Source organism: Ctenopharyngodon idella, chromosome 10, assembly GCF_019924925.1.
Source record: "Ctenopharyngodon idella isolate HZGC_01 chromosome 10, HZGC01, whole genome shotgun sequence".
Lineage (NCBI taxonomy): Eukaryota > Metazoa > Chordata > Actinopteri > Cypriniformes > Xenocyprididae > Ctenopharyngodon > Ctenopharyngodon idella.
The window spans coordinates 28,221,504-28,248,390 of record NC_067229.1 but is presented as its reverse complement, the minus strand read 5'-3'; the positions used below and the strand labels follow the sequence as shown (position 1 = coordinate 28,248,390).

Genomic DNA, 26,887 nt, shown 5'->3' with positions numbered 1-26,887 from the left:
ATATTGGCTCCGGAGCCAGAAATGATTATAAAACCTGTCACAGCATGTCACTTCAGAGCCTCTTACGTAAAGCTGAACAATATGATGCCGCAGAGACAGAAAGAGAGATGTTTGCCTGTATTTATAATGCGATTATCAGAAGGGGTGCAGTAGCACAGATCATCATTTTAATATTTTAGTAATTCAAATGAATCCCAGTGCGGCACTTACTTTGGCAACATCTTTAACTGGTTCTCCCGCAGTTCCAGAATCTGCAGTTTGGTTAGTCTGAGGAAACAGAGAAAGACAAAAACGTTATGTATATAAAAACAATACATTTATAAACTGACATCTAAGTTTAATAAATGCTGCTGCATTTTATACTATGGATTTGATACAAAATACTACTGTATTTTGTGACTGTTAAGTTTAAAATTGATGAACTTGAGGTTTTAAATGGAACGTAAATGTTAAGTAATAAAGAACTAAAGAATTTTAACACAATAAATGTAAAAGCAAGATGCTTACAAAAGTTTATGTTATGTGACCAAGGGGATTCTAGAATAAAGGTGCTATTTTAGGTCCATATACTGGCATACTGACTTACTACAGACTCAAAATATACTGTCCTCTTTTTATTATGCAGTAGAAGTATGCAAACTGTTTTACTTAAGTGACCTTCTGGCAAGAAACAGGAAGCTACATGTTGCACGTGCCATTTGATGTCTATATCAGGCTGTGAGTGCATGTTTATATGTCAAAAATACTGTTGCACTGCATTTTAAGTGAAAGTGAAAGTGACGTGGCCAAATATGGTGTCCCATACTCGGAATTTGTGCTTTGTGCTCAGCAGTGAGTATTGAACACACACCCGGAGCAGTGGGCAGCCATTTTTGCTGCGGGTCCCAGGGAGCGATTGGGGGTTAGGTGTCTTGCTCAAAGAAGAACTGACGAATTTGAGGTTTCAAATGTAATGTAAATGTTAAAGAACTAAAGAATTTAATGATAGTGGGGGTAATGAGGGTGGAAGAGAGCGCTGTTCATTCACTCCTCCCACCTACATTTCCTACTGGTACTGAGACTCGAACCTGCAATCTTTGGGTTACAAGTCCGACTCTCTAACCATTAGGCCACAACTTCCCACAATATTTTCATATTTCACAATTTCTGAGGTATTATATATGATACAAGCTCCAGGAAATGTTAGTATGTGCTTTCTGAGCAAATTTTGCATGTGTCATTTCAATAGATTTATAGCTTTCATAAATCAACAAGCTGGATGGATTCAAGTTAAACCCGTTTTACGTGTGCTTGGAAAACTATTTCAGTGTTTGGTAGAACAGTTCTGTCCATTTTATATTTTAATGTAGTACATACTTTGGCCAGTCTTGAATCTAGATGCTGTCTGATTTGAAACAGGAGCTTGGATTATCTTGTTCTCTCTAGGACTCCTTGTTCGTGAGTGTAAATGTGTGTCTGACCTGCCGAAGCTGGCTGGTAGAAACTCTAGGAAGGCATCATTCAGGTAGAGCTGGGTCAGGCTGAGGAGCTGCGTGAAGCCTTCTGGGAGTCTGCGGAGACACAACAGTGTTTTCATTAGATCACACAGACACATACACACACAGTTCATCTCTACTAGCTATATACCTACTTTGATATAGGGTTCACACTCGCTTCTACGATGTTCAGGACTTTACAGTTCTTGATATTTTCAGGAAATTCCTGGATGCCTGAAATTTCAAACAAACAAAATAATTATAATAATTATAACTTGATAATTAATTGCTGGTTTTATGTTGCCTCTTCTTTGTGCCTATGGTTTAAAAATGACTTAAAATGAACAATTTGTGTGACGTTCAGTTCAGTTACCACATTTTGAAAGACTGCATTCTTGTGTTGATGCCGACAGCAGCACAATGTACTAAAATATTCTGAAGGTGTTTACTGAATCTACAGCACCACAGCAAAATAAATGGAGCTTTAGCAGCAGTCGAGATTAAACACAATGAGAGAGAAAAACTGGGCAAACACATTATCCATTGCACTATTATTGCTGGTTACAACATACATTTTACTCAATTTTAATATCTATTTCACTTATTTCAACTGTATTATATTTGAGTCCAGAGTAAAAACATAAAATAAAATAAATTAAAATAATTGTGATGGAACTTGACCTACACTACCGGTAAAAAGTTTGGAATAATTAAGATTTTTAAAAATGTTTTTGAAAGAAGTCTCTTCTGCTCACCAAGGCTGCATTTATTTGATCAAAATTACAGTAAAACAGTAATACTGTGATATTTTATTACAGACTTCTATTTTATTTCTATTTAAATATATTTAAAAAGCAATTTATTCCTGTGATTAAAGCTGAATTTTCAGCCTCATTACTCCAGTCTTCAGTGTCACATGATCCTTCAGAAATCATTATAATATGCTGATTTGATGCTCAAGAAACATTTCTTATTATTATCAATGTTGAAAATAGTTGCACTGCTTCATATTTTTGTGAAAACTGTAATACACTACCATTCAAAAGCTGAGCAATAACTGAGTATCAATAATAATTGAGCATCAAATCAGCATATTAGAATGATTTCTGAAGGATCATGTGACACTTAAGATTAAAGTAATGATGCTGATAATTCAGTTTTGATCACAGGAATAAATTACTTAAATTAATTCAAATAGAAAACTGTTATTTTAAATTGTAATAATATTTCTCAATATAACTATTGCAGCCTTGGTGAGCATAAAAGAAAAGTTTTTAAACTTTTGACCAGTATTGTAAATTAAATTTATAATCATTGTACACTAATTGTTTAGGGATTATGGAACTGGAAGTATTATTTGGAATCCGAATTTGAATAAGCCAAAACAAATAGCTGCAATTCCAACAAGCCCCGTTCCCATTTGTGCCGCATTTAAAAATAAACGATACAACATGTTAAGTAAACACTTTAACAACTAGATCTTTCTCAAAATCGACAACCAAAGAAAACCGTCACCTAACACTGTTTTTAGAAACAACACAAGCTCATGCAGCACTAGAACTAGACTGCATACTTCCTGTCCTACTAACCGCAAGAGCTGGAGTGTGACATTAAAGTTATGTTAAGATATCCTCCCTCCAACGCACTCGGATGCAAACTAAACCCACGAGCAAGTAAACCACAGGCGGGTCTGCATTAACCCAGACTCACTGAGCACTCTCACGCATCTGTGAGCTCTCACATCCGCATCAGGTGACCCGGCACAGCGGCTGCAGGAAGACTGTGCTCGAGTTTACTTTGCAGAACTTCTGATGCAACCTTAAACTGAGTGGCTATGCTAAAAACAAACATGACCAGCCTGGAAGGAAGTACCAATTAAATGACATGTAAACCTGGAAATAAACTTTTGTGAAAGTGATGAGTGTGAAGTAAATAAATGCTGAAACCCATTGTCCTTAAGTAAAACATTCTATTCAACAAGAAAAAATACAGGGTGAGGAATGTCTATTAATAATGTAAATTACTTACAATGTTGTTTTAATGTTGCCTTGATAGTTTTTAGCTAAAAATAAGGAGTGTGGTGTACGCACTACTGTAGCACAACTTTTTTCAACATTAATAATAATCAGAAATGTTTCTTGATCATCAAATCAGCATATTAAAATTATTTTTAAAGGATAATGTGACACTGAAGACTGGAGTAATGATGCTGAAAATTCAGCTTTGATTAAAGGGAATAAATTACATTTTAAAATATATATGAAAATAAAGAGTTATTTTAAATAGTAATAATATTTCACAATATTACTATTTTTACTGGCTTATGGAATGTCAATCACTGTCTCTGCTTCAATTTAATCAAAGATCTTAAATGTGATATTCTGGAAATGCAACAAATTGATGAAATTGCCTCAAAACTACCACCAGCTTCCTTTGCAAATTAAGGATGTGTAAAACTAAATATATTAGCACAGTACAATATCATGCTAATTGAAGCACCATTGCTAAAAGTATAAATAAAATCTCCATAAACTACTCAAAATCCCTACTATTAGGATGTGACAGTGCATTCAAATGGTTTTGACTAAGACTTCCTGTGCAGGTCTGAGCTTGTCACCGTCTGTCATTACCTTATCAGATTCTGCAACGCACCAGCTGAGAGATGAAGTGATGTGTAAACAGAGACTCAATGATTTGAGTATGTGTTTCTAGTGTTGTGGTCTTCACTTGTGCTTAAAAACTGAATAAATTGTTTCTTGCGACAAATTTCAGATTGCCATCAGTTTACAGCATATCAAAGCTAGTATTTAACGTTCCAAAGCAAAGGAAGAATAAACATACACATAGCGTAATCCAACAGCTCTGCTCCAGTCCCTAGAGAGCTGCTGTCTACATAGGCAGCTACCTTACTAGGGGCATTAACCCAAGGATATGTTCATTCATTTAAATCTACTGGATGATGAAGTGCAGCAATAGGAAACAGAACCCAGAGATTTAGAGGTGTTAGCATGTTGCTAAGCTGTTAGCACAATAATCAGTTAACAGCCCCCTTTTTGAGCATAGATCTGAGCTTAAATGGTTGTAATTCACGAATGCATATTATTACAGAAGTGAAAGTACTTCAAGTGTAAAAAAAAGAAGTTTACCATAAAGCAAATGAACTAAACATGTTTTATTTAATACAAAATATATATTTAAAAAAAACAATTGCTAGAAAATCAAGGCCATGTCTAACCAAGCTGTGTTCCAAATTGTTAATATCACAAAAAATAAAACTGCTGAAAGGATTTAAAGTGCTATTTCCATGGTAAAGCAATGTCCAATTTCAAGGATGAATTTTGAATGTTTAAGCTTTCAAATGATACCTAATAATGATGATTACTAAGATATGTGATAGGGGAAAAAAGGCAATAAAAAAGCACGCCAAGTGTAGCTACCAAGACACTGACAGTTAACAGGCTAAGCATAAAACACACAGCACACACAAAGAGCGCATGTTTGATTAAAGGGTTAGTTCACCCAAAAATGAAAATAATGTCATTAATTACTCACCCTCATGTCGTTCTACAGCCGTAAGACCTTTGTTTATCGTCCGAACACAAATTAAGATATTGTTTATGAAATCCGATGGCTCAGTGGGGCCTCTATTGAGAGCAAAGCCATTCAAACTCTCATGGTCCATAAAGGTACTAAAAACATATTTGAAACAGTTCATGTGACTTCAGTGGTTCTATCTTAATATTATAAAGTGACAAGAATACTTTTTGTGCGCCAAAAAAACAAAATAATGACTTTTCAACATTATCTATATGGGCCGATTTCAAAACACTGGGTATTGTATTCTTGTTGCTTTATAACATTAAAGTAGAACCACTGAACTCACATGAACTGTTACAAATATGTTTTTAGTACCTTTATGGACCTTGAGAGTTTGAATGGCTTTGCTCTCAATAGAGGCCTCACTGAGCCATTGGATTTCATCAACAATATCTTAATTTGTGTTCGAAAGATTAACGAAGGTCTTACGGCTGTAGAACGACATGAGGGTGAGTAATAAATTACATTATTTTCATTTTTGGGTGAAATAACCCTTTAACCTGAAATGATTTCAGTATTTTTACAGTACTGAATAAAACATACTCATAATTGACTTTGTCTTGGATTATATGATTAGGATTATTTCTAGTATTTGATTACTGCTAACCAAACAATTCAAAAACCACAAAAAACAAATGTTAATTTACTAGGATTCACGAGTGTGTAGTCAGGATTTAATGGTGAATTTTGTGTTGCAGGGAAAATGTGGAGCTTCCAGAGAATTACAGTGGATAAGGGCTCAGTGAGTCACTGCAGATATCAGTATGCCTCTGTTCCGTAATAGGTCGTCCGATAGCGTAACTGGACTCCAAAAAGGAAGAAAAGAAAGAGGAGAATTGGCTGTTTTGCTTACTGTTCTTGCTGACGTCGAGCTCCCTGAGATTGGTGAGGTTTGCGATGCCCGGTGGCAACGCTGTTAGGTCGTTATCCGGTAGACTCAGTCGGTAGAGCAAACTGCAGTTGAAAAGTTGCTGTAAAGGACGAGAAATGGAGAGAGAGACACTTGAGAAACATTCATGGAAAACTTTATTAAGAATAGAACTTCATATTAATATTTCAGCAGTTTGCAGAGGAGTTGGATTCAATTAAAATGGATTTTTTGGTGAATTATTTCTGCTTAGGTGAAACAGTCAAAGCAAAATCTGGTTTAAAGCTTGATCAGTTCTCGATGGACCTTCATGTAATCTAATTCAATCCGGTTTAAAGAAAATAACACGTCTGAAACACAAGGTCAATTTTGATGAAGGACGAGAAAGACGTGGATAAACAATCAAAAATTCAGCCCAGTGGAAACTGTTTAAATGATAAGTACAGAAAATCTGATTGCTTGGAGACGTCCTGCCTAGGTGATATATTGAATATTCATGATGATTTGCTAGAGATATAATAATTCAATGGCTCAAAAATATTTCTGTAAAACATTATTGTAAACATTATCATTTATTGTTTTGGCATACTGGGGCTTATAAATGAATAAATTATTATTAAACAATACTTGTATTCATTTAGTGAAAGAGTATTTCACTTACAGGTTACAATATTTTATGGAAGCCCACTTCTACCATGGAAGTAAAAAAAAAACAACAAAAAAAACAAGACTTTTTATCTCACAATTCTGCCTTTTTTCCCCCACAGATTTTATATCTTGCAATTCAGACTTTCTCAGAATAGAGAGTTTATAACACAATGCTGTCTTTATTTCTCACAGTTCGGAGTTTATATCTCACAATTTTGAGTTAATATCTCAATTCTGACATTTTTCGCAAAATTGCGAGTTTGGACGGATGTATGGTTGTTGAAAAAATTTCAGAGCAAATATGTAAATATTTCAATATGTATAGAATACCATCAAAAGGCAAAAAAATAGCCATACACAAGTAATGCGAGTTACGCAATCAGATTACTTTTTCCCAAGCAACTAGTAAAGTAATGCATTACTTTTTAAATTTATAACGGAATACCAGAGTTACTTTTCTTTCAAATAAGTAATGCAAGTTACTTTGTTTTCCCATGTATTGACTGACACCTCTCTAAATGTTAAATAACACAAATATACTAAAATGCATGTGTGAGCTGTTTTAACTCACAGCAACTTGCACTGACAAATCTCAAAATAAGTCAATGCCATTGTTTTGTCTCAAGATGCACACCAGTAATGTTTTTTTCAAAGGCCTGTTTATAAAAGCTACAGTACTTAAATATCCTAATTAAACTAATCCTGGCCTAATCTAAGCCCTTTCTTTTCTGTGAAATTGGGCCATAATGTATTTAATCTCACTTTGTTAAGCAATGTCTTTGCGGCTGACCTTCGATGATCTAATTCAACCATTAGAATAAGCAAAAATGACTTCAGTATAACATCACATTTGTGACCCTGGACCACAAAACCAGTCATAAGTCGCACGGGTATATTTGTAGCAATAGCCAACAATACATTGTATGGGTCAAAATTATCGATTTTCCTTTTATACCAAAAATCATTAGGATATTAAGTAAAGATCATTTTCCATGAAGATATTTTGTAAATTTTCTACTGTAAATATATCAAAAATTTATTTTTGTAAGTAATATGCATTGCTAAGGACTTCATTTGGACAACTTTATTAGGTGATTTTCTCAATATTTCGATGTTTTTGCACCCTCAGATTCCAAATTTTCAAATAGTTGCATCTTGGCCAAATATTGTCCCATCCTAACAAACCATACATCAATGGAACGCTAATTTATCCAGCTTTGATATATAAATCAATACATTTTCAATACATTTAAAAAAAATTGACCCTTATGACTGGTTTTGTGGTCCAGGTTCACATTAGTGTTTCAGTTTTTGTTTTTATTGCTGTGTTGAACTTTCCTCTCCTGCGTCCTATTCTTAAGCGATCCAGAACGGCAGCACAGCTGAAAGGTTTTTCTGAGCTGCGCCCTCTACTGTACAGGTATGAATTTGCATTTCCTTCAGCCTGAGGTTTATTCATTTCACTTTGGTGTGAAAAAGGCTTTTACATTTGCCAAAAATAGAACTTTAGCTTTTTTTTGTTATTAAAAACAAGCAAGCAAGCCCAGCCTAGCCCAGATGAGAAAAAAGCAACGCAACATTACTTTCCATAAAAATTAACGCAATTAGTTACTTTAGGGAGTAACACAATATTGCAATGCATTACTTCTAAAATTAACTTTCCCCAACACTGCTGCCAACTAACAAAAAAGGTAAAGTTTCACCACCTAAGCACCAATCAAACTTTTCGGAGACATGCAATGCAAGTGTGTCAATGGTGCAAGAGTGCACTCATACTTTGGGCAGCTCTTCGATCTGGTTGGCGTCGAGGTAGAGCTCCTCCAGGGTCTTCTCAAAGTTGAAGATCTCTTTGGGGACCTGCTCCAGGCTGCAGTGTGAGTAGTCCAGCGAGGTGACGGTCTCCTCCTCTCCCCGCAGGCAGCGGCATGGCACCAGCCGCACAAACAAACTCCGCTTGCTGCTCATCCTCACGACAGCTCAGGCACTAGAGAAGAGAAAGAGAACAAGATCAGCATCTCATCAACGTTAATAATTCAAGGAAATGAACACTGGGATACGTGATAGTGCTGTCAAAACAGCTTGGTTTACAGCTTAGTTACACCCGGAGCAGGGTTCAGCTTTTTATGATCCGTAAGTGATTTGAAGTAGGTATTGTTTACATGGATGCTCATTTTAAAAAACTAATTTTAAATTATTTAAAACATGCGTGTCCTTTTAGAGTGTTTTTTTTTTTTTCTTTTGGCGAAAATGTCCTTTAAATTTCAAATTCATTTTTCTACAAAATAACATTTTCATTGACTGTAATACAATGTGTAAAAACTGTCTGCTTTTATCCGTTGTTGCATTAACATACATTCACAACATGCCCGTTTTCTAAAAACATTGCTAGTGCATTAGTAGAATTTAAAAGAAACTAAACTCTGCTAATTATCATCATGATACATTTTTTTTGCCCCATCTTTGGCAATCTGCTATTGAAGGGTTTTTTGATTTTGTCAAATAAATAAATGTTTCCTTCAGTAATTTTGTTGGCGAGATTAACACTGGTTTAGGCATAAAAATACTGCTAATGCAGCCGACAATTACTCAAACTCTACAATAGCACTGAGAGAAGCACATTAACATTCATTAAAACCCATTTATATTCACAGTTGGTCTGAAAACAGCGTCATTATACAATGTCCTTTCATTCTGTTGAAATGGAAAAAGTCCTCGATATGGCATCAAAAAGGGTGGCCCAAGGTTTGCTCATGAATTGAAAGAGTGGTTTTCATGAGGCGCTGCTCTACAGCTATCAAAACCCAGTGGCAAGAACAATTCCCTGCTGTACACACAAGTATTCTCTGGTGTTTGCGTGTGGACCGTCATGAAGAGCCCTTCAATCTGCATTTGGTTGAGGCGTCACAGCTTATGCTATTCAGAAGTATGAGTGATGTTAAAATCTGCTGACAGAAAACAGCTGAAATCATACAACCAGGGAGCACTGAAATTCAGTTCCATGCCTTTTCACAGGACATCAGCCCCCATTGACTTTACAGCCAAGGTGAATTGTTGAGCAACCACCTATTTAATGTGAATCTGAGATTCTGAGTTTTCTGAGAGAAACAGGATATTCAACAAGAAAAATGCAGTATGGATACATACGTCACTGAAAGTCACTGAAGCAATGCCTAAAAGTCTTGTTGGCTAGTGGTTAACATTACGCAATAGGCCACATCACATCAGCGTCACAGGAAACTTGATTCACAGAAAGTAGTTACTACACTTTAAGAAAAAATTACAAACGTAAGTCTGGTTTTTTTTTTCTAGGAATAACATGCATAAAAAGACCAAACACATGCGTAATAGTAAATCAAAGAGTGAAATCAAAGAGAGTATGAAATATCAAAGATATAAACCATCTGATATGATTCCTATTTGTAAACGGATCATTTTTATGCACGTGCATTGATACAAGTGATCATCCAGATTTAGCTATATTGTGTTTAAAGTATGGTCTAGCACATATCAGGGCCGAGAGACTAAGAGTTCAAGACAATTAAGAGATTTAAATATTGGTTGGTTTTGTTCTAAGTGACAGTAATCGATTATCAAAAAGTATTAATGAAAATATGATCGATGTTGCAGTCTGATGCTCAGGCAATATTATACTTTTTTTTTTTTCCACATTAAATACATTACATTGATACATTACTTTTCAATAAGCTTCTTTATTACACGACAAACATTGCTTAAAAATGAGACAAACTAAAAAACAAATAAAAATTATAATAAATATTTAATAATTTTATAATAGAAGAAATTTAATAAAAATGTAATATTACTACTACTAATCATAATTATAACAAATAACAACATTATTATTGTATATAGCTATTATTATTACTACTACAACTATTAATAATATAAAACTATACTCATAATACCTATATGTACATACAGTCAAACCAAAATTTATTCAGACACCTTGAACATTTCATTCATTAATAAAGTTTATTCACTATAGTTTAAAAAAAATGGCAATAAAATATAACAAGATCTTAAAGTTAAACTGTGTCAGAAAAAAATAATCTTAATTATATAAGTTAACACTAATGCTAAACAAGGTCAGGTCAAAGTGTCTGAATATTTTTTGGTCCCAAATTTTTATCAATTTTACTAGTAGTCCACTGTATGAAGAATTTTTGGGTATAATGTCACAGTTTACTTTATTTTGCTATCCTCACTTACATAAATGAAACATAGTGTCCTGCACCCACTAGAAAAAAAAATATATATAAAAAAATTATATATCTAGTGTCTGAATAATTTTTGGTTTGACTGTGTATATTTCAGTAATCTAATGGTCATGTAATTATATCAAAAGCAGAAAGTAATTATAATCTGTTCTTCCAAATATCAGTTCCTGGACAGCTGAATATAAAAATAACTTGTATGTGTCATAAAAGGGCAGCTAATTTATAGAATCAGTTCATCCCTAATGATCCTGCAATCTTTTGGTTAGAAGCCCAGATCTTTGACCACTACGCTACACTGCACCAGACAAGAAGCAGTTGTTTTGATGTCGGGTCATTAGACATTAAACACACTGGCTACAGTAATATGCTACTCAAGGTCAGGTAAACATGGGTAATGTGATATGAAAATGACATGTCAATACTCCTGGATAATAAATGAAGAGAGTGATGGAATCATATTGTATGAATCATTTAAGGAAAGTAAAAACACAGGCCTCGAGCCTAGTTCCTCTTGGAGTAGGTCCAGGTGCACCATTGTGTTTTCACACACTATGGCATGATTACGTGGAGATCTGCGGTATTGCGACGGGGCGTCTTGAGTATCCGCTTTTAGACATGAATTTCAGTGCACAAAAGACGCAAGCAATGCAGGAGGAAAAACAAGCCCCCTCAGCCTCTGGCTTTACCGTAGTGCGTCAAAGGGAGAAGTGTGAGAAAATGTGTAAAAGATTTCCGTTTCCAACCAGTTGTTACGTGTGCTGGTTTGTGGTCATGTGATGATGATGAACAGTGGGCGATGAAGAAGTGCGGGATTGCATCACAGCTTCAGGAATGCGGCTGCATCAATGAGATCCTTGTGGAAAAGTGTGGAGAATGTGACCTTTCTCCACCTCCTCCTCATCATCAGATGGACGCAGCCCAACTCTTCATCACATGTGCAAATGTGTTTGGACCGAGGGCATCCAAACAATTATTCCTTCAATGAAAAGTCACTGTTGTACACTACCAGTCAAACTCAAATTCAAATTCTGTTTCATTATATTTCATACATTTTTTTCGAAAGACTTCTGCTTCTGCGTTTTGTAGAAAAATACACATTTTTCTCAAATATTGATTTCTTTATATGTTACAAAAAAATGAAATGGACCAGGTATGGGTCAATGACAAATAAGTGTCCAAGCTGAAGCAAAGTAAAAATCTAGTTCTTGAATGCATTCTTGGTATTCATGTTGGCTTTGAAAAACTACTCTTTTAAAAAAAAGTTTAAACTTAATGATGTCACCAAATGTCATATGGTGTAACTATCAAGTAAAAAGTTACATATTTTCCTATATGTGTTACATGTGAACAAATCTCAATCATTGTTTTTAAGAAGGTAAACTGTTTTTAAGAGTTGACAAAAGTTGGCATGACATTTTACTGCCTGATCTAACCTTGCCTTGTTACAAAAAGGTCAAATTTTGTGATATATTTGAAAAGAATTCCTGACCTTAACACAGTCATGAGGGTCTGCAGGGTCGCCTGTCTATGATATCATTTCCTATTTATTTATTAATTATTCGCTGCACACTGGTTGCACAATGTGACTTTGATTTGTCAGTCAAAATTTTATTTAAATAAAAAAAAAAAAAAAAAAAAAATAGCTTCAATTTCTTTTTTCCTCTAAGAAATTATAAAACTATAAACAAGATTACAGCAAACTACAAGGTTTTCTTGTCAATAATGTTTTTCTTCATTATGATAGCAGGATGGTTTATACAACCCAAAAATATGAAAATTAATTTGAATTAAAAATTAAAAACATGTTCACCATTTTTAAATGTATTTTTGAATAAATTTATAGATTTGGACAAAGTCACTGACACATACATGAGTTCAACTGGAAAAAAATAGAAAAAGTGTTCAGAATCAAAAGCATCCCAGGATGCACCTAATGAAGTTTGTTAAACGAACTTTCAGAGTGTGAAGAGCTGGAGACTAAACCAGTGTTATTGTCACTTTATTATAAATATTTTAAATTGGCTTTTATTTTTATATTTCCTGATTTCATTTTAATTAAGTATTTTAGTTTAGTTAATTTTAGTTATTTTAGTACTTCAAATTTTATTTTGCCTTGGCAACTAGCAGCAATAAAATAAGTTTAACATTTTTTTCCAAGTAACAAAACTGTTTTTAATTTTTGTTTTTAAATGGTTTTAGTTTTAGGTCAGGTCATATGGGCTAGAATTATGGTGCTTTTTATGTCGTATTTTGGCATTTTCAAGCTCAAAATCCCCTGTCTGTTTGGCAAAGAAATTATGGAAAAGAACACCAGGAACCTTCTGCAAGATCTATACGGTTCCACAAGAAACAGTCAAACAGCACTTTCAGGAAGCAATGATAAGAATGCAAATGTGGTAAGGTCAGTAAGGTTATAACAGCCACGGCTGTTCATCTTTCACAACTATGTTTGGCTGTTGCGGAAAGTTTGGGCAGAGAGTGATAGCGAATAAGAACACGCTGCTCTCCAGAGGCCTCCTCTTATCAGTCATAATAAACACACGACTGGTGACGTCGACTTGTGGAGGGAAATGGGTGTGCTTGCCCCGAATCCAAGCAAGTTCAGGGCGGAGGTTGAGTGTTTCCCTTTTAACACACTAGCAGACAATGACAGCCAGATCCTGTAACAATTAGCGTAGCTGACGTTAAGACATCTACACGGTGTGTGTAAGAGCTACAGGGAAGTGGAAGGCTGAGGACTGAGAGCAGTTGAGAAGAGCTGTGAGATTATTCAGCATCCAGTCGAGACTGTACAACTGCACAACCGCTACTGCACATTTCTTTTACAAACTGTAATTTTCTGATCTTTTCATTCTAGACATTTACTCTCCTGAGATTTAAACACAGGCATGCATAATTTGGCAATTTGCAGTGCGTGGGAAAATATGGTTTTACTTCCTATTGGTGCTGACAGCGTCATGTGACGCATGTCATGCGATACATCCCTCGGAGAGGATGCAATTGTCTCTAAGGAGCAACGGAGCTCACCAAGCCAATAGTAATGAACACCACATGGCCTCTACACTAAGCAAAACACAAAACACATTGAAGGAGGGACCTGAGCCATATCTAGAGGCCAGACAATCAGAGATCTGGGGCTACCTGGCAACTAGATATCAACCAACATGACCTTATGACTGTGTTAGGTTTACTGTAAATCAAAGCATTTCTAAGTATGCTGATTTTAAGGCGGCAGCTGTCTCACTCTGAAGGTGATGATACACGGGCCAACTTTTTAAGCAATGTTGCTGGGCAATCTTGCCTAGTGATGATGCTTGGGCACTTTCCCATTGAGAACTTTAGATTGAAATTTGTTTCCCATTCTCAATGGGAAAGCGCCCAAGCCTCATCGCTCGGCGAGATTGCCCAGCAACATTGCTCAAAAAAGTTGCCCCGTGTATCATCACCTTGAGATGGTGAATGGGAACATGGTTTGTATAACATTAGCAACACATTATTAGCTGTTATTAACGATACATAAAACGCATCACCATTCTGATACAATGACTTAAAAAGTATAAAAAGTTATTTTACCTGTGAATACCTTTTTTTTTTTTTTTTTTTTTTTTTTTTTAAATTAAATGATGCCATTTATTGAAGGGCCCTATACCTTCCGTGACGCAGAAAATGCAGACAGAATCACAGAATCCAGTCATAAAAATAGAATTTAACACGGAACGTTAGTAAATGGATGAATAAACCAAAAGTTGGGCTGTCCAATTGATTAAATTGTGTTATAGACTATATTCTGTGAATATTAAAGCACACACAAAAAATTAAACCTCTAATTAAACCAGTAAACCTCTGCTGTGCAGCACTTTGCCAAAAAAAAAAATACATTGTCAGTTGATTGCATTTTTAAATGATTAATTAAATTGTTAATGTTTTATGCCTTTCTTTGATTACCACCATATTTGATAAATTTGTATAAATCATTTTAGTTTTAAAATAATTTTAGTTAATATAGTTTTAGTTATTTTAGTTGCAGCTATTTACTAGCTGCAATAAAATAAGTTTAACTTTTTTTTTTTTCAAGTAACAAAGATGTTTTAATTTTTTTTTTATGGTTTTAGTTTCAGTTAGATGGGTCATATGGGCTAGAATTATGGTGTTTTTTATGTTTTTTTTTTTTTTTTTTTTAATTATTATTATTTATTTTTTTTTCCATTTTCAAGCTCAATATCCCCTGTCTGTTGGCAAAGAAATTATGGAAAAATAACACCAGAACTTTCTACAAGATCCCCTTATGGTTCCACAGAAAAGTCAAACAGCACACTATATCCAGAAAAATTAAAACAGACATTTTTTTTTTTTTTCCCCAGAAATTTCATATTTTTGTAATAAATTACAAATTTAATCATTATTATGAATTCAATAGATTAGACATGTTTTTATTATTGTAAAAATGTAATATAACCTTTAAAATGCAATCCAGAACAGTAAAAAAAAAAAAAAAAAAAAAAAAAAGAATTAAAAAAATAAATAAAACGGATCTCACACGACGTTTCATTATCAGATGTAATATTTAAGAACCAGTGACCAAGCTGTAACTGACCATGGGTCTATCTCCACCAGCACAGCCCCAGAACACCCTAGCAACTGCATAGCATCAGGTTAAAAACCACTCAGAAATGCAAGTGCACAGCAGCACCCTGGCAACCAAGCATAACACTCCAGCACTGTGATGGAAAGTTTTGCAAGCACCAAAACTGTAAATGAAATTCTTCTCACTTATCGTAACTGTGCATGTTGGTGCATCCAAACGTTTGTGTATGTGTATGAGCAGGCAGGGAATGTACAAGAGAGATTTGCTGCTGGCACAACTTTCACATCAAACAGACCTCCCACAATCTGTCCTCCCTCTTTTGTGCCAGTCCACACGGCTCTCTTTATCCGGAAAACGCCAGCCCATCAGGCAGCCTTTAACCCTTCGGGTCACCGCTGTTGCCATGGTTACAGCCGGCCCGATGGTGGCAGGGGCGAAAACAGTGGACAATGTGAGAGACACTGCAGCATTGCTACATTCCACAACGACAGCACGCCTGAAGGTTACCGGGCTCATATGACTTAAAAAAACAGGTCAGTAATGTTCCAAAAAAAAAAAAAAAAAAAAACACCTGTGGGGTTATAAAAAAAAAAAAAAAAAAAAATTTAAATCACACCTAGAGAACCGCAGAGGAGGAGGAGGAAGTGGCAGCAGGAAATCCTTCACACGCATGCTGGCACTGTAAAGTCCATGCCACTGTTTTGAGGATGGTTTCCATGGATCATTTACCACTGGATTTCTGTGTAATACAGTTCAGGCTTATAGTTAAAAAACAACGTGACTTGAGAAGCTTACAGGAAATGGTGAATGGGATTCTCTAATCCCGTTTTAAAGGAAAATTGCTCAACAACTTTTCAACGTATTCACATTGCTCTTTCCCATTAATCTAGAGCAGCAACAAATAATTGACAGTCAATAATAATGACAGTAAAAATTTAACTGCGAAAAACTCTTCACTTCACAAAACTCATTTCTTAAAAAAAAAAAAAAAAGATGGTAATAAGTGTATAGTTTCATGTGGGTTGCCTTGTCAGGTAGGCTTATATTTACAGGAAACAGAAATTACTAAAATAAGTTACTGTGATCAGAGGAAACTGTGTTGCCATACACTGTCGCAATACACTGGTATTGACATGATATTTAAAAAAGGAAATTTGTTAATACTACACATAATAATATCGTAAATAATCCAGCGGTAGTTGGTTGACAGTCCAAACATAGACCAGTCATAAAATGGAAAAAAGCAGCGTACAGTTGTGCTATTGCTGCACAAAATTAAGTGAGAGGAGATAAGTGTGAAAACCAGACCCTCTGTTCATAGATGCGGTGTCCGCAGGAAATTCTGATTAACAGTAAGTTCTTTTTGTGCAGTTATGGTTCCCTACACTTATATATTGAGTGATTCACTGGCTAAAAAAAAAGATTAAACACAAAATAAACAGTTAAAGATGAATTGGACTAAAAGCATTAAGTGTGCCACACAAGTCCTGAAAAGTGAAGCCAAAATGTTTCAATCGCCAGGTTGCTGGATGCAGTATAGCTCATAAACCCTGCCCTCTCCATGTAATCTAATGGGACGTGAGACAAACTAAAACAATCAAATTACACTTTAAAAATTTTTTTTCCAAAGATGGTTTCTGTCATTTTATGTAGCTTTTAATCACGCTGATGTAAGTTCAAGTGTTAATTTCTTTTAAATAAGTTTAGTTTATTTCTGATAAATATGCAAAAGATGCAGGAAATCTGAAAAATTCTCAGGACCTGGAGGATTTTTCCCAAAGAATATTGGGCAGTTTAACTGCTCAGGACAAACAAGGGACTCATGAACAACCATCAAAAAACAAAAAATGGTCATAGATCATCCAGGTAACCACACACAGTATTAAGAATCAAGGGTTCACAAACTTTTGAGCGGGTCGTTTTTATAAATACAGCTATTTTTTTGTCTTGTGGACTTTATGTAAACATTTTTTATGTAAAATCTCTTACTCAGGACAGTACTAAATAAAAAATAACATACATATTTTTATGATCCCTCTTAATTTGTTAAAATTATTCACATTTTCACAGATTCTGAAAGGGGTTCACAAACTTTCAAGCAGCACTGAAAATTCTTGACTTCAGAAGACATTTATAATTGTGAGTAAATTGTGATTTTTGGTTGAACTGTTCCTTTAAGCGGTGACCCATCTGAGATTTCAGCATGGCTCTGATGAAGATCATCAAGGCAAATGATTCGGCGTGAATCAGAGGCTCTCGGTGGCTTCCCCTGTGGGAACTCAGTGACCCATTTCCCGCAGCTCTATGGACCGGCTCTGACGACCATTTAGACAATGGCCACATTTTAAATACAACACTGCTTTGCTTGCCTCCACCCCTCCCCCAGCCTGCGGTTATCGGAGACTCTCTGCTCACAACAGGAAGATCTCGTCTGCAGTTTCTCTGATGCAAAGCACTGCTGCCATCTCTGAGCCTGCGTAATGTTAAACAGAGCACAAGCGTCGCCAAGAAACTGACGTGTCACCAAGAAACAGCCCCTGCTAATACACGCTAGACTGTTTGCGGGTGCTGACGTATACAGTTCTCAGTTCCTGACGGTGAGAAGGAAGCATTTTCAGATCCTGTCGCACGGCTCTACAAACAGACAGCACTTCAAGAGCCGACTGACATGTAGTGTGTCAGATCCTACTGAAATGTACGGTTTCTGACAGTGCTGAAGATATTTATAGGGGAGCTGGATTTGGGTAACACTTCAGCACGGAGCGTTTTGATCCAAACCGAGCTCGCCGGAGGAATGCTGGGGCGTCGCGTTTGAAAAATAGGCCATGTTTGGAGGGAACAGAAAAAGCCAGGGAGAAAGCGAAAGAGAGAGAAAAACACAGAAAACATCAAGCATAACACTGAGAATATGCAGTCTGGAGGGAAGAACTGAAAATAGCACGATGGAGCTTGAACTGATGATCTGAAATTTAGTCACAGCTCTCTGGAAATCTATATCACTTGGCACAAGTAATGTAGGGCAAGTTCTGCTTGAATACTGTAATACCGCAGGAAAGATTATTTAACTTAATTCAAGGAAGTCAACATGGAAATTCCTGCTTCTGGGGGTTTCAATCAAGAGCATTAATGGCTGGACTAACACTTCTAAAGTAAAAAGCAAAAATTACACTATGAGCGTAGAATTAAAAATATAACCCTCAAAACAGAAACGGGTCAGACTGGTCGACTTGATGTCAAGCTGGTCAATGCAGAAGTAAACAAAGTTACCCTCGTTTTCTAACCAAGTGTTCCCTGATGTTCAAATCTGGTGACTTAACATGTTAAGTAAATGAAAAAGATATTATGAAAGCACAGTTGAAAATATAAACATGGAAGCAGGGTGGATCAAAAAGGTTGACTAGTCATCCAAAAATCAATTGCTCAAGTAGACTTAAAGACTAGTTTATCAACACTGCAAACAGTCTGATGTGATTTACTCACAAATGTTGTTGTGTAGATCACAAAATAAAAATTTCACTTCTAAACTTGATTCCTTTGCATTTGATCAATGTAATTCTCTAAAATGTCCAATCTACTAGATTAAATTATGTTGGGCGAATGTGAACCAATGTAGTATGTACAACAGCACTCGAAAATTATTTTTCCTGTTGACATTACTGAAATTTTAGTTTTACCATCACAGGAGTAAATTACATTTTAAAATATATTACAATATGTAATAATATAGTAATATGTAAAAATATTTCATAATCACATTACTGTTTTTACAGTATTTTGATCAAATAAATGCAACCTTGGTGAGCAGAAGAGACTTCTTTCAAAAACATGAAAAAAATCTTACCAACCCCAAACTTTTGAACGGTACTGTTCACATTAAAATAGAGTTCTTTCAACTCTATGTTAAGGGGGGCTCCAGAAAGTCAGGTAAATAAAATCAATTTTATTTTTATTTTATTTTGCCTGAACTATTCCTTTAACAAAGCATTTAGTAAGTTGTTTTGTATGCAGGATCAGCGCTGATCAGTACTGTAATCATCTTGTTCTTATCTGGCCTGTTCTTGGGCCGGCTCAAACATGTGTCTGGGCGTACAGCAGGGGTCAAGGTGTCAGGTTCGTCGGCTGAGGTGTACGTGTGTCCAGCTCAGAGGTGAGAGGTTGTATGTGAGCAGCAGGAAGGCTGGGTGTGCGTTTCATTCTGTCACTGGTTGACAAGGCCATCTCCCTGACACAGCAGGGGCTGAGGCCCCTCTCAATAATTCAGCGCCAGAGATCCCTTTAGAGACGCCGAGCCTACAGGTAGGAAGGCGCCGCTTGGGGAAGATCTCTGACAGATGCAACGTGGATTCCTTAGTACAAACATTAACTTGGGAAAGGGTGAAACCACGGTATAAAAGAGGTGAAAAAACCACTGGTATCGGTGACAAAAGCAGTACAACCGGTTTGTCCAGTACTGCTCCACTGTTTTGGTTCTCACCGTTCTGCACAAAGCGCAGTGGTCTTGCAGCAGTAAGGCAAACAAAACCGCTATTGTCTTGGCGGATATTTTCTGAACGAAGGGCGGGTAATCTGATCTAGCTCGATGCGCTGGGCCTGTGCTGCATCAGCTTCAATGCAACCTTGTCGTGTATGAAGACTGTGAGGGGCCTTTGCACTTGTCAACTCACTTTCTGGCTGTTTAATTCCTTTGAGATAATTTAGGCCGTAGTGTTTGAAACCAAAATCTACATTGGCTGAAAGTGATATATAGTGCTGATAATAATTTTTTGGCATGTCTTTTGACATTGTAGTCAGACTCCAAAGTCTGTATTCTTCTGCCAGCAATGCGTACTCAGGAAATGACACTAAAACTAGGTTACCTATTTCCAAAGGTTATTGTTGAGACAAGTACAAAAATAAGAGCCATGAAGATCCCGAAAAGGTTTTTTTTTTTTTTTTTTTTTCCCCACAGCATAGAACAACTATTTTGGATTCCCCAAACAAGCTTTCAGTTAGGGCTGGAACTAACAATATTTTTTTAGATTTATCAAATAATCTAACTTATTTTTTCCTGGTTAATCTATTGTTTATTTTCTGAATAGTCAATTTATCCTTTGGTTAATTTACCAACAAATAATCACCGTAACTAATCCATGTATGAACTTATAATGACCTAATAATACGATTTATCACAAAAAAAATAGGGTTTATGCAGTGTAGGCCTAATAAGGAAAATTGCATTCAGAGTCAGTTTTTGGGATTTACAGCAGCAAATGCTTACAAGTGTAAATCCTGAAATGTTTTGTTCATTCAGGAGATTAAAACAGCTTGAATATGTTCATTCAGCTGTATGATAGAACACCTGAAGCCACAAACGCATTCCAACTAACCATAGCGTTAACCATAAAACCGTGAAGTTTTACAACAATTGACAGTGCATTATCAAATTAATGAGTTCAATCAAGGCGTGAATTCATCCATTAGATATTTTAAATGACCAACAACAGTGTAAAATGCTTTGTAACTGGTTGCGGAGAGTACATTTGGGCCACGCGTCTCACAGCCTTGCACCCACTGCAGTTTGTTTAAAACTGAATGCTGTACGAACGCAGCCGTATTAAGCACAAAATATGGGACTGACAACCGTATTCTAGCACTGTGTAAAAAATGCACAGTAATAGTCCAAATGCTTGTGCTGCCATCTCATCGGTTTGAGGTAGGAGAGCCCTATTATGTTTTCTTTTCAGATGCTCCTACATAGAAGCTGTGCTGCTGTGAGGAATGCCATTTCAGTTTTACAGAGCATCATTTGATTTGTTCTCCGTTTTAAAAATTCCCACACTTTAGACTGGGCTCATTATTTTTGTAATAACGGCTGATTTTCAGCATCGACGTAATTGATTGCGTCAACGAGTCGTTTCAGCCCTACAGAGAACGGTTCTTAAAAGGACCAATTTTTCCTTTGTATGAAGAACATTTTTTTTCCACTATAAATAACCTTTTTTTCCATGGATGTTAAAAGTTCTTCATGAAACCACAGATGCCAATAAAGAACCTTGATTTTTAAGAGCGTAGACACAACAATAATATGAGAAGACATCAATGTTTAATAAATGATTAAATGAATTTATTAACAGCCACCATAAAACAGCTCCTCAGCTGAGTAAAATAGTCCATTATCCTAACTGTAGTTTATTTACATATTTGCAACAAATGATATGCGGTCACAGGTATATATCAGTTATTTTCCAATGGCTTCGAAGACTCAAATAAATTTAGATTTTGAACTATCCATTTCATAGTTAAGCAAAAAGATATGACAGAATGCGAAATGAGAATATAAGGCCAAGGCTAAAGGGTTGTATTAGGCACAATGGAGAAGAAACCTCATCGTTCTTTCTGTGACGGTCAACTGACCAGTGCAGAATGCCCAGGGGTGAGTCAAAAGACAGAAATATGAGCTTGAGAGGACAGCAAATCACCGCAAACCCCCTCTGTCTCTATCCCTAAATGTCAAATGGAGTTTCAGTTACCACATTCACACCATCCACCCAGATGCATCTAAGAGTCTGGATGCAAATAGATCAAGGGATCAGTGTGTTTAATTCATACCAATTAAACAGTCAAAAGTCAAATGGACTTTGGCTCAAAACAGTAGCTCAAGTGTAAAATTGCCAAAAATAAAGATCCAGCAGTGTCAAAGAATCATTTCATCCTGAGACTGAATCTTCTAGCAATCTTCTGAAATATCTAGCTCAAGACAGACCATCCTCACAATTCTATAAGGTAGAACATCCCCCTTCCTGTGAATAAAAACTGCTGTTGAACACCTTTGCCGGTACTGCAGAGGAAAAGCAGCATGAGCTCATTAAAAAGTCCTGCGCTTGCATTTAGTGGCAGATATCTGACCATTATTCCACACGACCTTATCAATTATGAGTGAGCTGCTGTTTTTAGATGTGCAATCCTCTCACCTCGCTCTGAAATGGGATGGGAAACGGAGCCAAAAGAAGCCCGCATTAAACCGGCGTCAGCTGCTGAGCTTTTAATTAAATATGAGATTAGCTGAAAATGTGGAAAAACGCTGAAAAACAAATGCCTCTGGGTCCTGTTCATACGGCACCAGGAAATTCATGTTTCAGTGGCAGTGTGAAGATCCAGTAAACGGAAGTCAAGGAGCTTGTTATGATGCCCCAGTGGAGTTGAAGACCCCAGAGTATATGAAGATAAAAAACAAAAAACCCTGTGAACCACAGATTTGATTTGCTCACAATTGTGCAAATACATGGTGCTTGGCAAGTGTTTCTTTCAGACTGATTTCAGAGTTTTACATGTGCCACAGAGAGGCACAGAAATTACAGACTTCACTTTTAAGTACAGTACTATTCAAAGTTTGGGGTCAGAAAGTTTTTTTTTTTTTTTTTTTTTTTTTAAAGAAAATGTTCTTAATACTGTAGGAACATTTTAAGTTTTACGGATTTAACCTAAATTTATAGTATAATACCGTATTTCATTAACTGATATAATGTTAATCTACCATCCTATTGAAGAACTAATATCGGTTTTGTACCTTTATAATACAGACAACCACAAAACACAGTGGTGATGAGTCACATGATGAATCAAAGCTCATCACAAGCAGTTTTTCCACCAGCTGAGGACAATACTAATATATAGAAGGTGCACACAGTGTCATTCACACAAACACTAAACACCATCATGGTAACACACGACATTTTAAAAATGCAATAAACATTCATTTAAAAACCCTCATTTACATAACTGATTAGAAAAAAACTAAGAAAAACTAAGAAGAAAGTTATTTCAACGAAAATACATCAAATGTGATGTGAGAATTGAATGAGAATTGTGGGAATGTCAATTTACAGTTTTTACTGTAAATTATACAAGCACTTGTTCTTATTCACTTCCAAAAACTGTAAATTTAACAACATTTTACTGTAAAATTACATTAAATGTGCAGTTAGATCTATTACAGTTATTCCCCGTATATAGAATGGAAACTTTGTTAACCAGTTAACAGTTTCTCACAGTCGTTTACCGTTAAAATCACAATCATTTTTTACAGTGTACTATTCTATAATACAGAAATACTTTTTTTTATTTTTTTTATTGTATTTGATCAATAAATGCAGCCTTGGGGAACATAACTTCTTTCAAAAACATTTGTATAAAAAAAAAAAAAAAAAAAAAAACTTAAATCTTACCGACCTCAAACACACACACGTCAGATTGCCTATAAGATGTACTTGATCATTTCACAATATTCTGGCTAGCGTAAGCGTGAGTAATGTCTGCATGTGTGTAGGTGCTTTAGCTACTAAATACTGCCAGTGTCTCAGTGTTGAGCCATTCAGGAGCACATGTGTTTTTTCTAGGCTAGAAGTGATAGCGTGAGCTGTGGGCGTTGATTTGACCTCTGTGCATATAAAAGCCTGCGGCGCTTCCAGATACACTCTCAGTATAGTAGTTTGTGTGAGACTTCCTTAACACTTACGGAAAAAGCCTGCACTATTACTGCACCCTATTCAGTGTTAAAAGGAAAGTTCAGTTGAAACATTCTTCACAATCTTTTGTCTTCCACAAAAAAAAAAAAGTTACACAAGTCTGAAATGACATGAGGATGAGTAAATGACGACAATTTTTATTTTCGGTTGAACTTTCCTTTTAATAAACCGCCAGATGCATGGCCACTGAGCATCATACATCAAATCCTCTAAACGAAGAGCAAATGTCAATGTAGCAGCAAAATCTGCCATCAAACTTCTCATGCTGTATCTTCATGTGCAGCTCTGATGGAGACAGATGAAGAGAAAAAAACATTCAACTTCCTCTTGTGCAGTAACTACAACAGACACATTCAGGTCAGCCTATCGTCTTCATGCAAACTAACCACTGCTGTACCTGAAGATTATCTAGCAGATTATCATATCCTTTCACATTCATTTTATTACACATTCCAGCTGAAAAGGAGGAGGCATTTTATGACCACACAAGACGCAGAGAGCCAAGAAACAACAGCTGATCTCTAAAGTCAAAGATGTTTGGGAAAAAAACAAAAAACAAAAAACAAAAAAAACACTTTATTTTTATTGAAAAGTGACTCATGGCAAAGGTTAATGGCAAAACTATTGAGGCTACAGTGTTGTGGGTGGTTACCAGGGCGTTGCTAAGGTTTCTAGGTTATTCTGGGAGGTTACTTAATGTCTCAGGTCAAAAGAGCCCACCCACAAGTCTCTAGTCTGGTCTCTCAGTGTAAGCCTATGGGATTTCTGGCTCATTTAATACTGGAGAGACAGAGATAACGAAGTCGTCCCTGATAAATCTGTATTTAAATGTGCTCATTAGTACAGGCATCATGCCTCATTTCTACCCACAGCACGTCTTTTAAGTGTGTGTGATCTATTTTATCCACTGCGCTCAACTGACCCTCAGCAATAAAGATGAAAATGCCTCCTTGTTATTTCATTTAATTGTTAAAAAAAAAAAAAAAAAAAAGCTGCCCCATTTCACTTTCACAGCTAAATATACACACAGGCCTTGTTGCAATGCAGTGTATGCAAACATTTGGGAAGTGGGAACTTTTGTTTTTCACATCATATCCAGTTAAAACCAAAAACAAACCAACAAAAATGGACTTGGAGAGTGCAAACACTGGTCCGACTATATATGGTCAGACTTTCGTGCTGTAATGCTGTAACCCCAAACTGGGGTTCACAAACCCATTAGGGTTTTTAAAATAAAAACAAATAAATTTTATTTTAACTTAGTAAAAATAATATAACCATAAAAATTTTAAATTAAAATATTTTTTGTTTTAAATTATTAAAATATTAATTTAAAAATCTCAGGGGGTAGCTCCAGTAAATAAATAAATCAAATAAAATTACAAATACGTAGTACATGGCACTTTTAGGCATTTATCTGGAGTGTGAGGACATCTTAGACACTGATGCCAAACACTGGACGCCACAACTGCAGGAGTGATAAAGGAAGTGAGAGCGAGTCCCGTCTGTAAGGGCAATTCAAAGAACACCCAGGAAGGGAGGATAAGAACGGCCTTGGTGTGATGGACGTAAGAGACAACAAATCCTCTATCATTTAAACTGAAACCAAAGGTTAAGACGACCTCTGCCTCAAAGGCATCCTGGGTCATGGGGATGATCACCAAACACCTCATGTGTAAAGCCCAGGATACACCAAGTCAACGGTCGCGTTCGGTCAATGTCGGGCCACTTTTGAATGTCAGTCAGCTTCGTTTTTTCGGCTCTAGTGCGACTGTCTTTTTTTTGCCCGTTCCAATCGGTGTTGGCGCTGTCGGTGAAAGAGAGAACTCTGATGGGCTGTTCGGTTTAGCACTGCTTTTATGGTTTATATATCTGCAGTCGTAGTTTCAGTTTCCCTTTTTGAATGACAAATATAGACTATCGATACCTGCTGATGTAGACAGTTATTTCATTACACGCAGGCGCAGAACGCAAGTGGTAGTTGACAGTCGCCTGTAGTCCTTTTGCCGTTGAAGTTCAGCTATTTGGCCAAGATGCAGCTGACAGGAAGCGACAACACAGTCAGATTTTATCTTTGATGTCGGTTTGGTGTGTCAAGGGCTTAAGTCAAAATAAGACTGATCTCAGGCCTGTGGATACAGTACAACGTAGAGGAAACTAATAACCGTAACTTACCAAATGATACTCATGATTTTTAGTAGTTTTAAAAAGACTACTCTTCTAAAGATGTAGTTAGCTACACTAAAATGTTGCTATTTAAGGGGACAGTTAATAAATAAATTTTAAATCAAAATGTAATTAAACTAAATGTATAATTAATAAATGTATATAATAAATGTCATACATTTATTAAAAAACTCTTTTTTAACTTTATTAAGAACACATTTAAATGTTATAAATTTAAAAACAAAACAAATACATTGCAGTCTAATGTATGTAATAATTTACTCAAAAACAGTGATGAACAGAAAATATCTAGGACCCTAATTTGTGAATTTGCAAATCTGAAAGTCTATTTTTGATTCAGTTAATTTACATTAAGATGACTGTACCTAATATGAAAGAATATTTTAGGAGAAAGCGTCATCTTAGCTTCCTCAACTGTAAAGCTGTGCGTGGACAATACAATATGACAAAAGTAGTGATATATAGCACTTCTGTCACGCTACACCACTGCTTGCTGGAAAAAGTAGAGTGTTACAGGAAGAAAGCAGCTTTGGTTACCCCTCAACACTGAGATCTGCATACTGTAAGCAGAGGACGTTGAAACAGGCTGATTAGCAGGAGAAAAACCAGAAGTTGCTACCAGGTCCATTAAGGAACGTCTCTAGCCCTGAACACCATAAACAGTTTCATACCGCGGCCAGCGCTGCCTTCGTCCTGGCTGTGAAACATTCGTTTACTCAGACTTTCAGGACCAGCTCTTTCCAATACAAAACTGCAGTGACTAAACACAACGGGCAAAACAATTC

General features: G+C 36.0%; 1 protein-coding gene and 1 long non-coding RNA gene across 6 annotated transcripts in view; one reads left to right on the top strand and one right to left on the bottom strand.

Annotated features, from left to right (window-relative positions):
• Nucleotides 1-26,887, bottom strand: part of erbin (erbb2 interacting protein) — a 77,798-nt gene that overhangs the window by 30,532 nt on the left and 20,379 nt on the right. For all 4 annotated transcript variants that reach the window (XM_051907763.1, XM_051907766.1, XM_051907765.1 and 1 more), the window contains exons 2-6: nucleotides 8,365-8,572; nucleotides 5,926-6,043; nucleotides 1,631-1,709; nucleotides 1,461-1,550; nucleotides 211-267 (exon numbers count right to left, since the gene is read on the bottom strand). In XM_051907763.1, the coding sequence (XP_051763723.1) occupies nucleotides 211-267; nucleotides 1,461-1,550; nucleotides 1,631-1,709; nucleotides 5,926-6,043; nucleotides 8,365-8,553 (533 nt within the window). In that variant the 5' untranslated portion in view covers nucleotides 8,554-8,572. The remainder of the gene's footprint in view (nucleotides 1-210; nucleotides 268-1,460; nucleotides 1,551-1,630; nucleotides 1,710-5,925; nucleotides 6,044-8,364; nucleotides 8,573-26,887) is intronic.
• LOC127520026 (uncharacterized) lies at nucleotides 8,573-22,817 on the top strand. Of its 2 annotated transcripts, none has more exons than XR_007932001.1 (2): nucleotides 8,573-8,718; nucleotides 9,240-22,817. It is a non-coding gene; the product is annotated as an uncharacterized LOC127520026 (long non-coding RNA). The 2 variants fall into 2 exon arrangements; XR_007932000.1 differs by having other exon boundaries at nucleotides 8,580-8,732.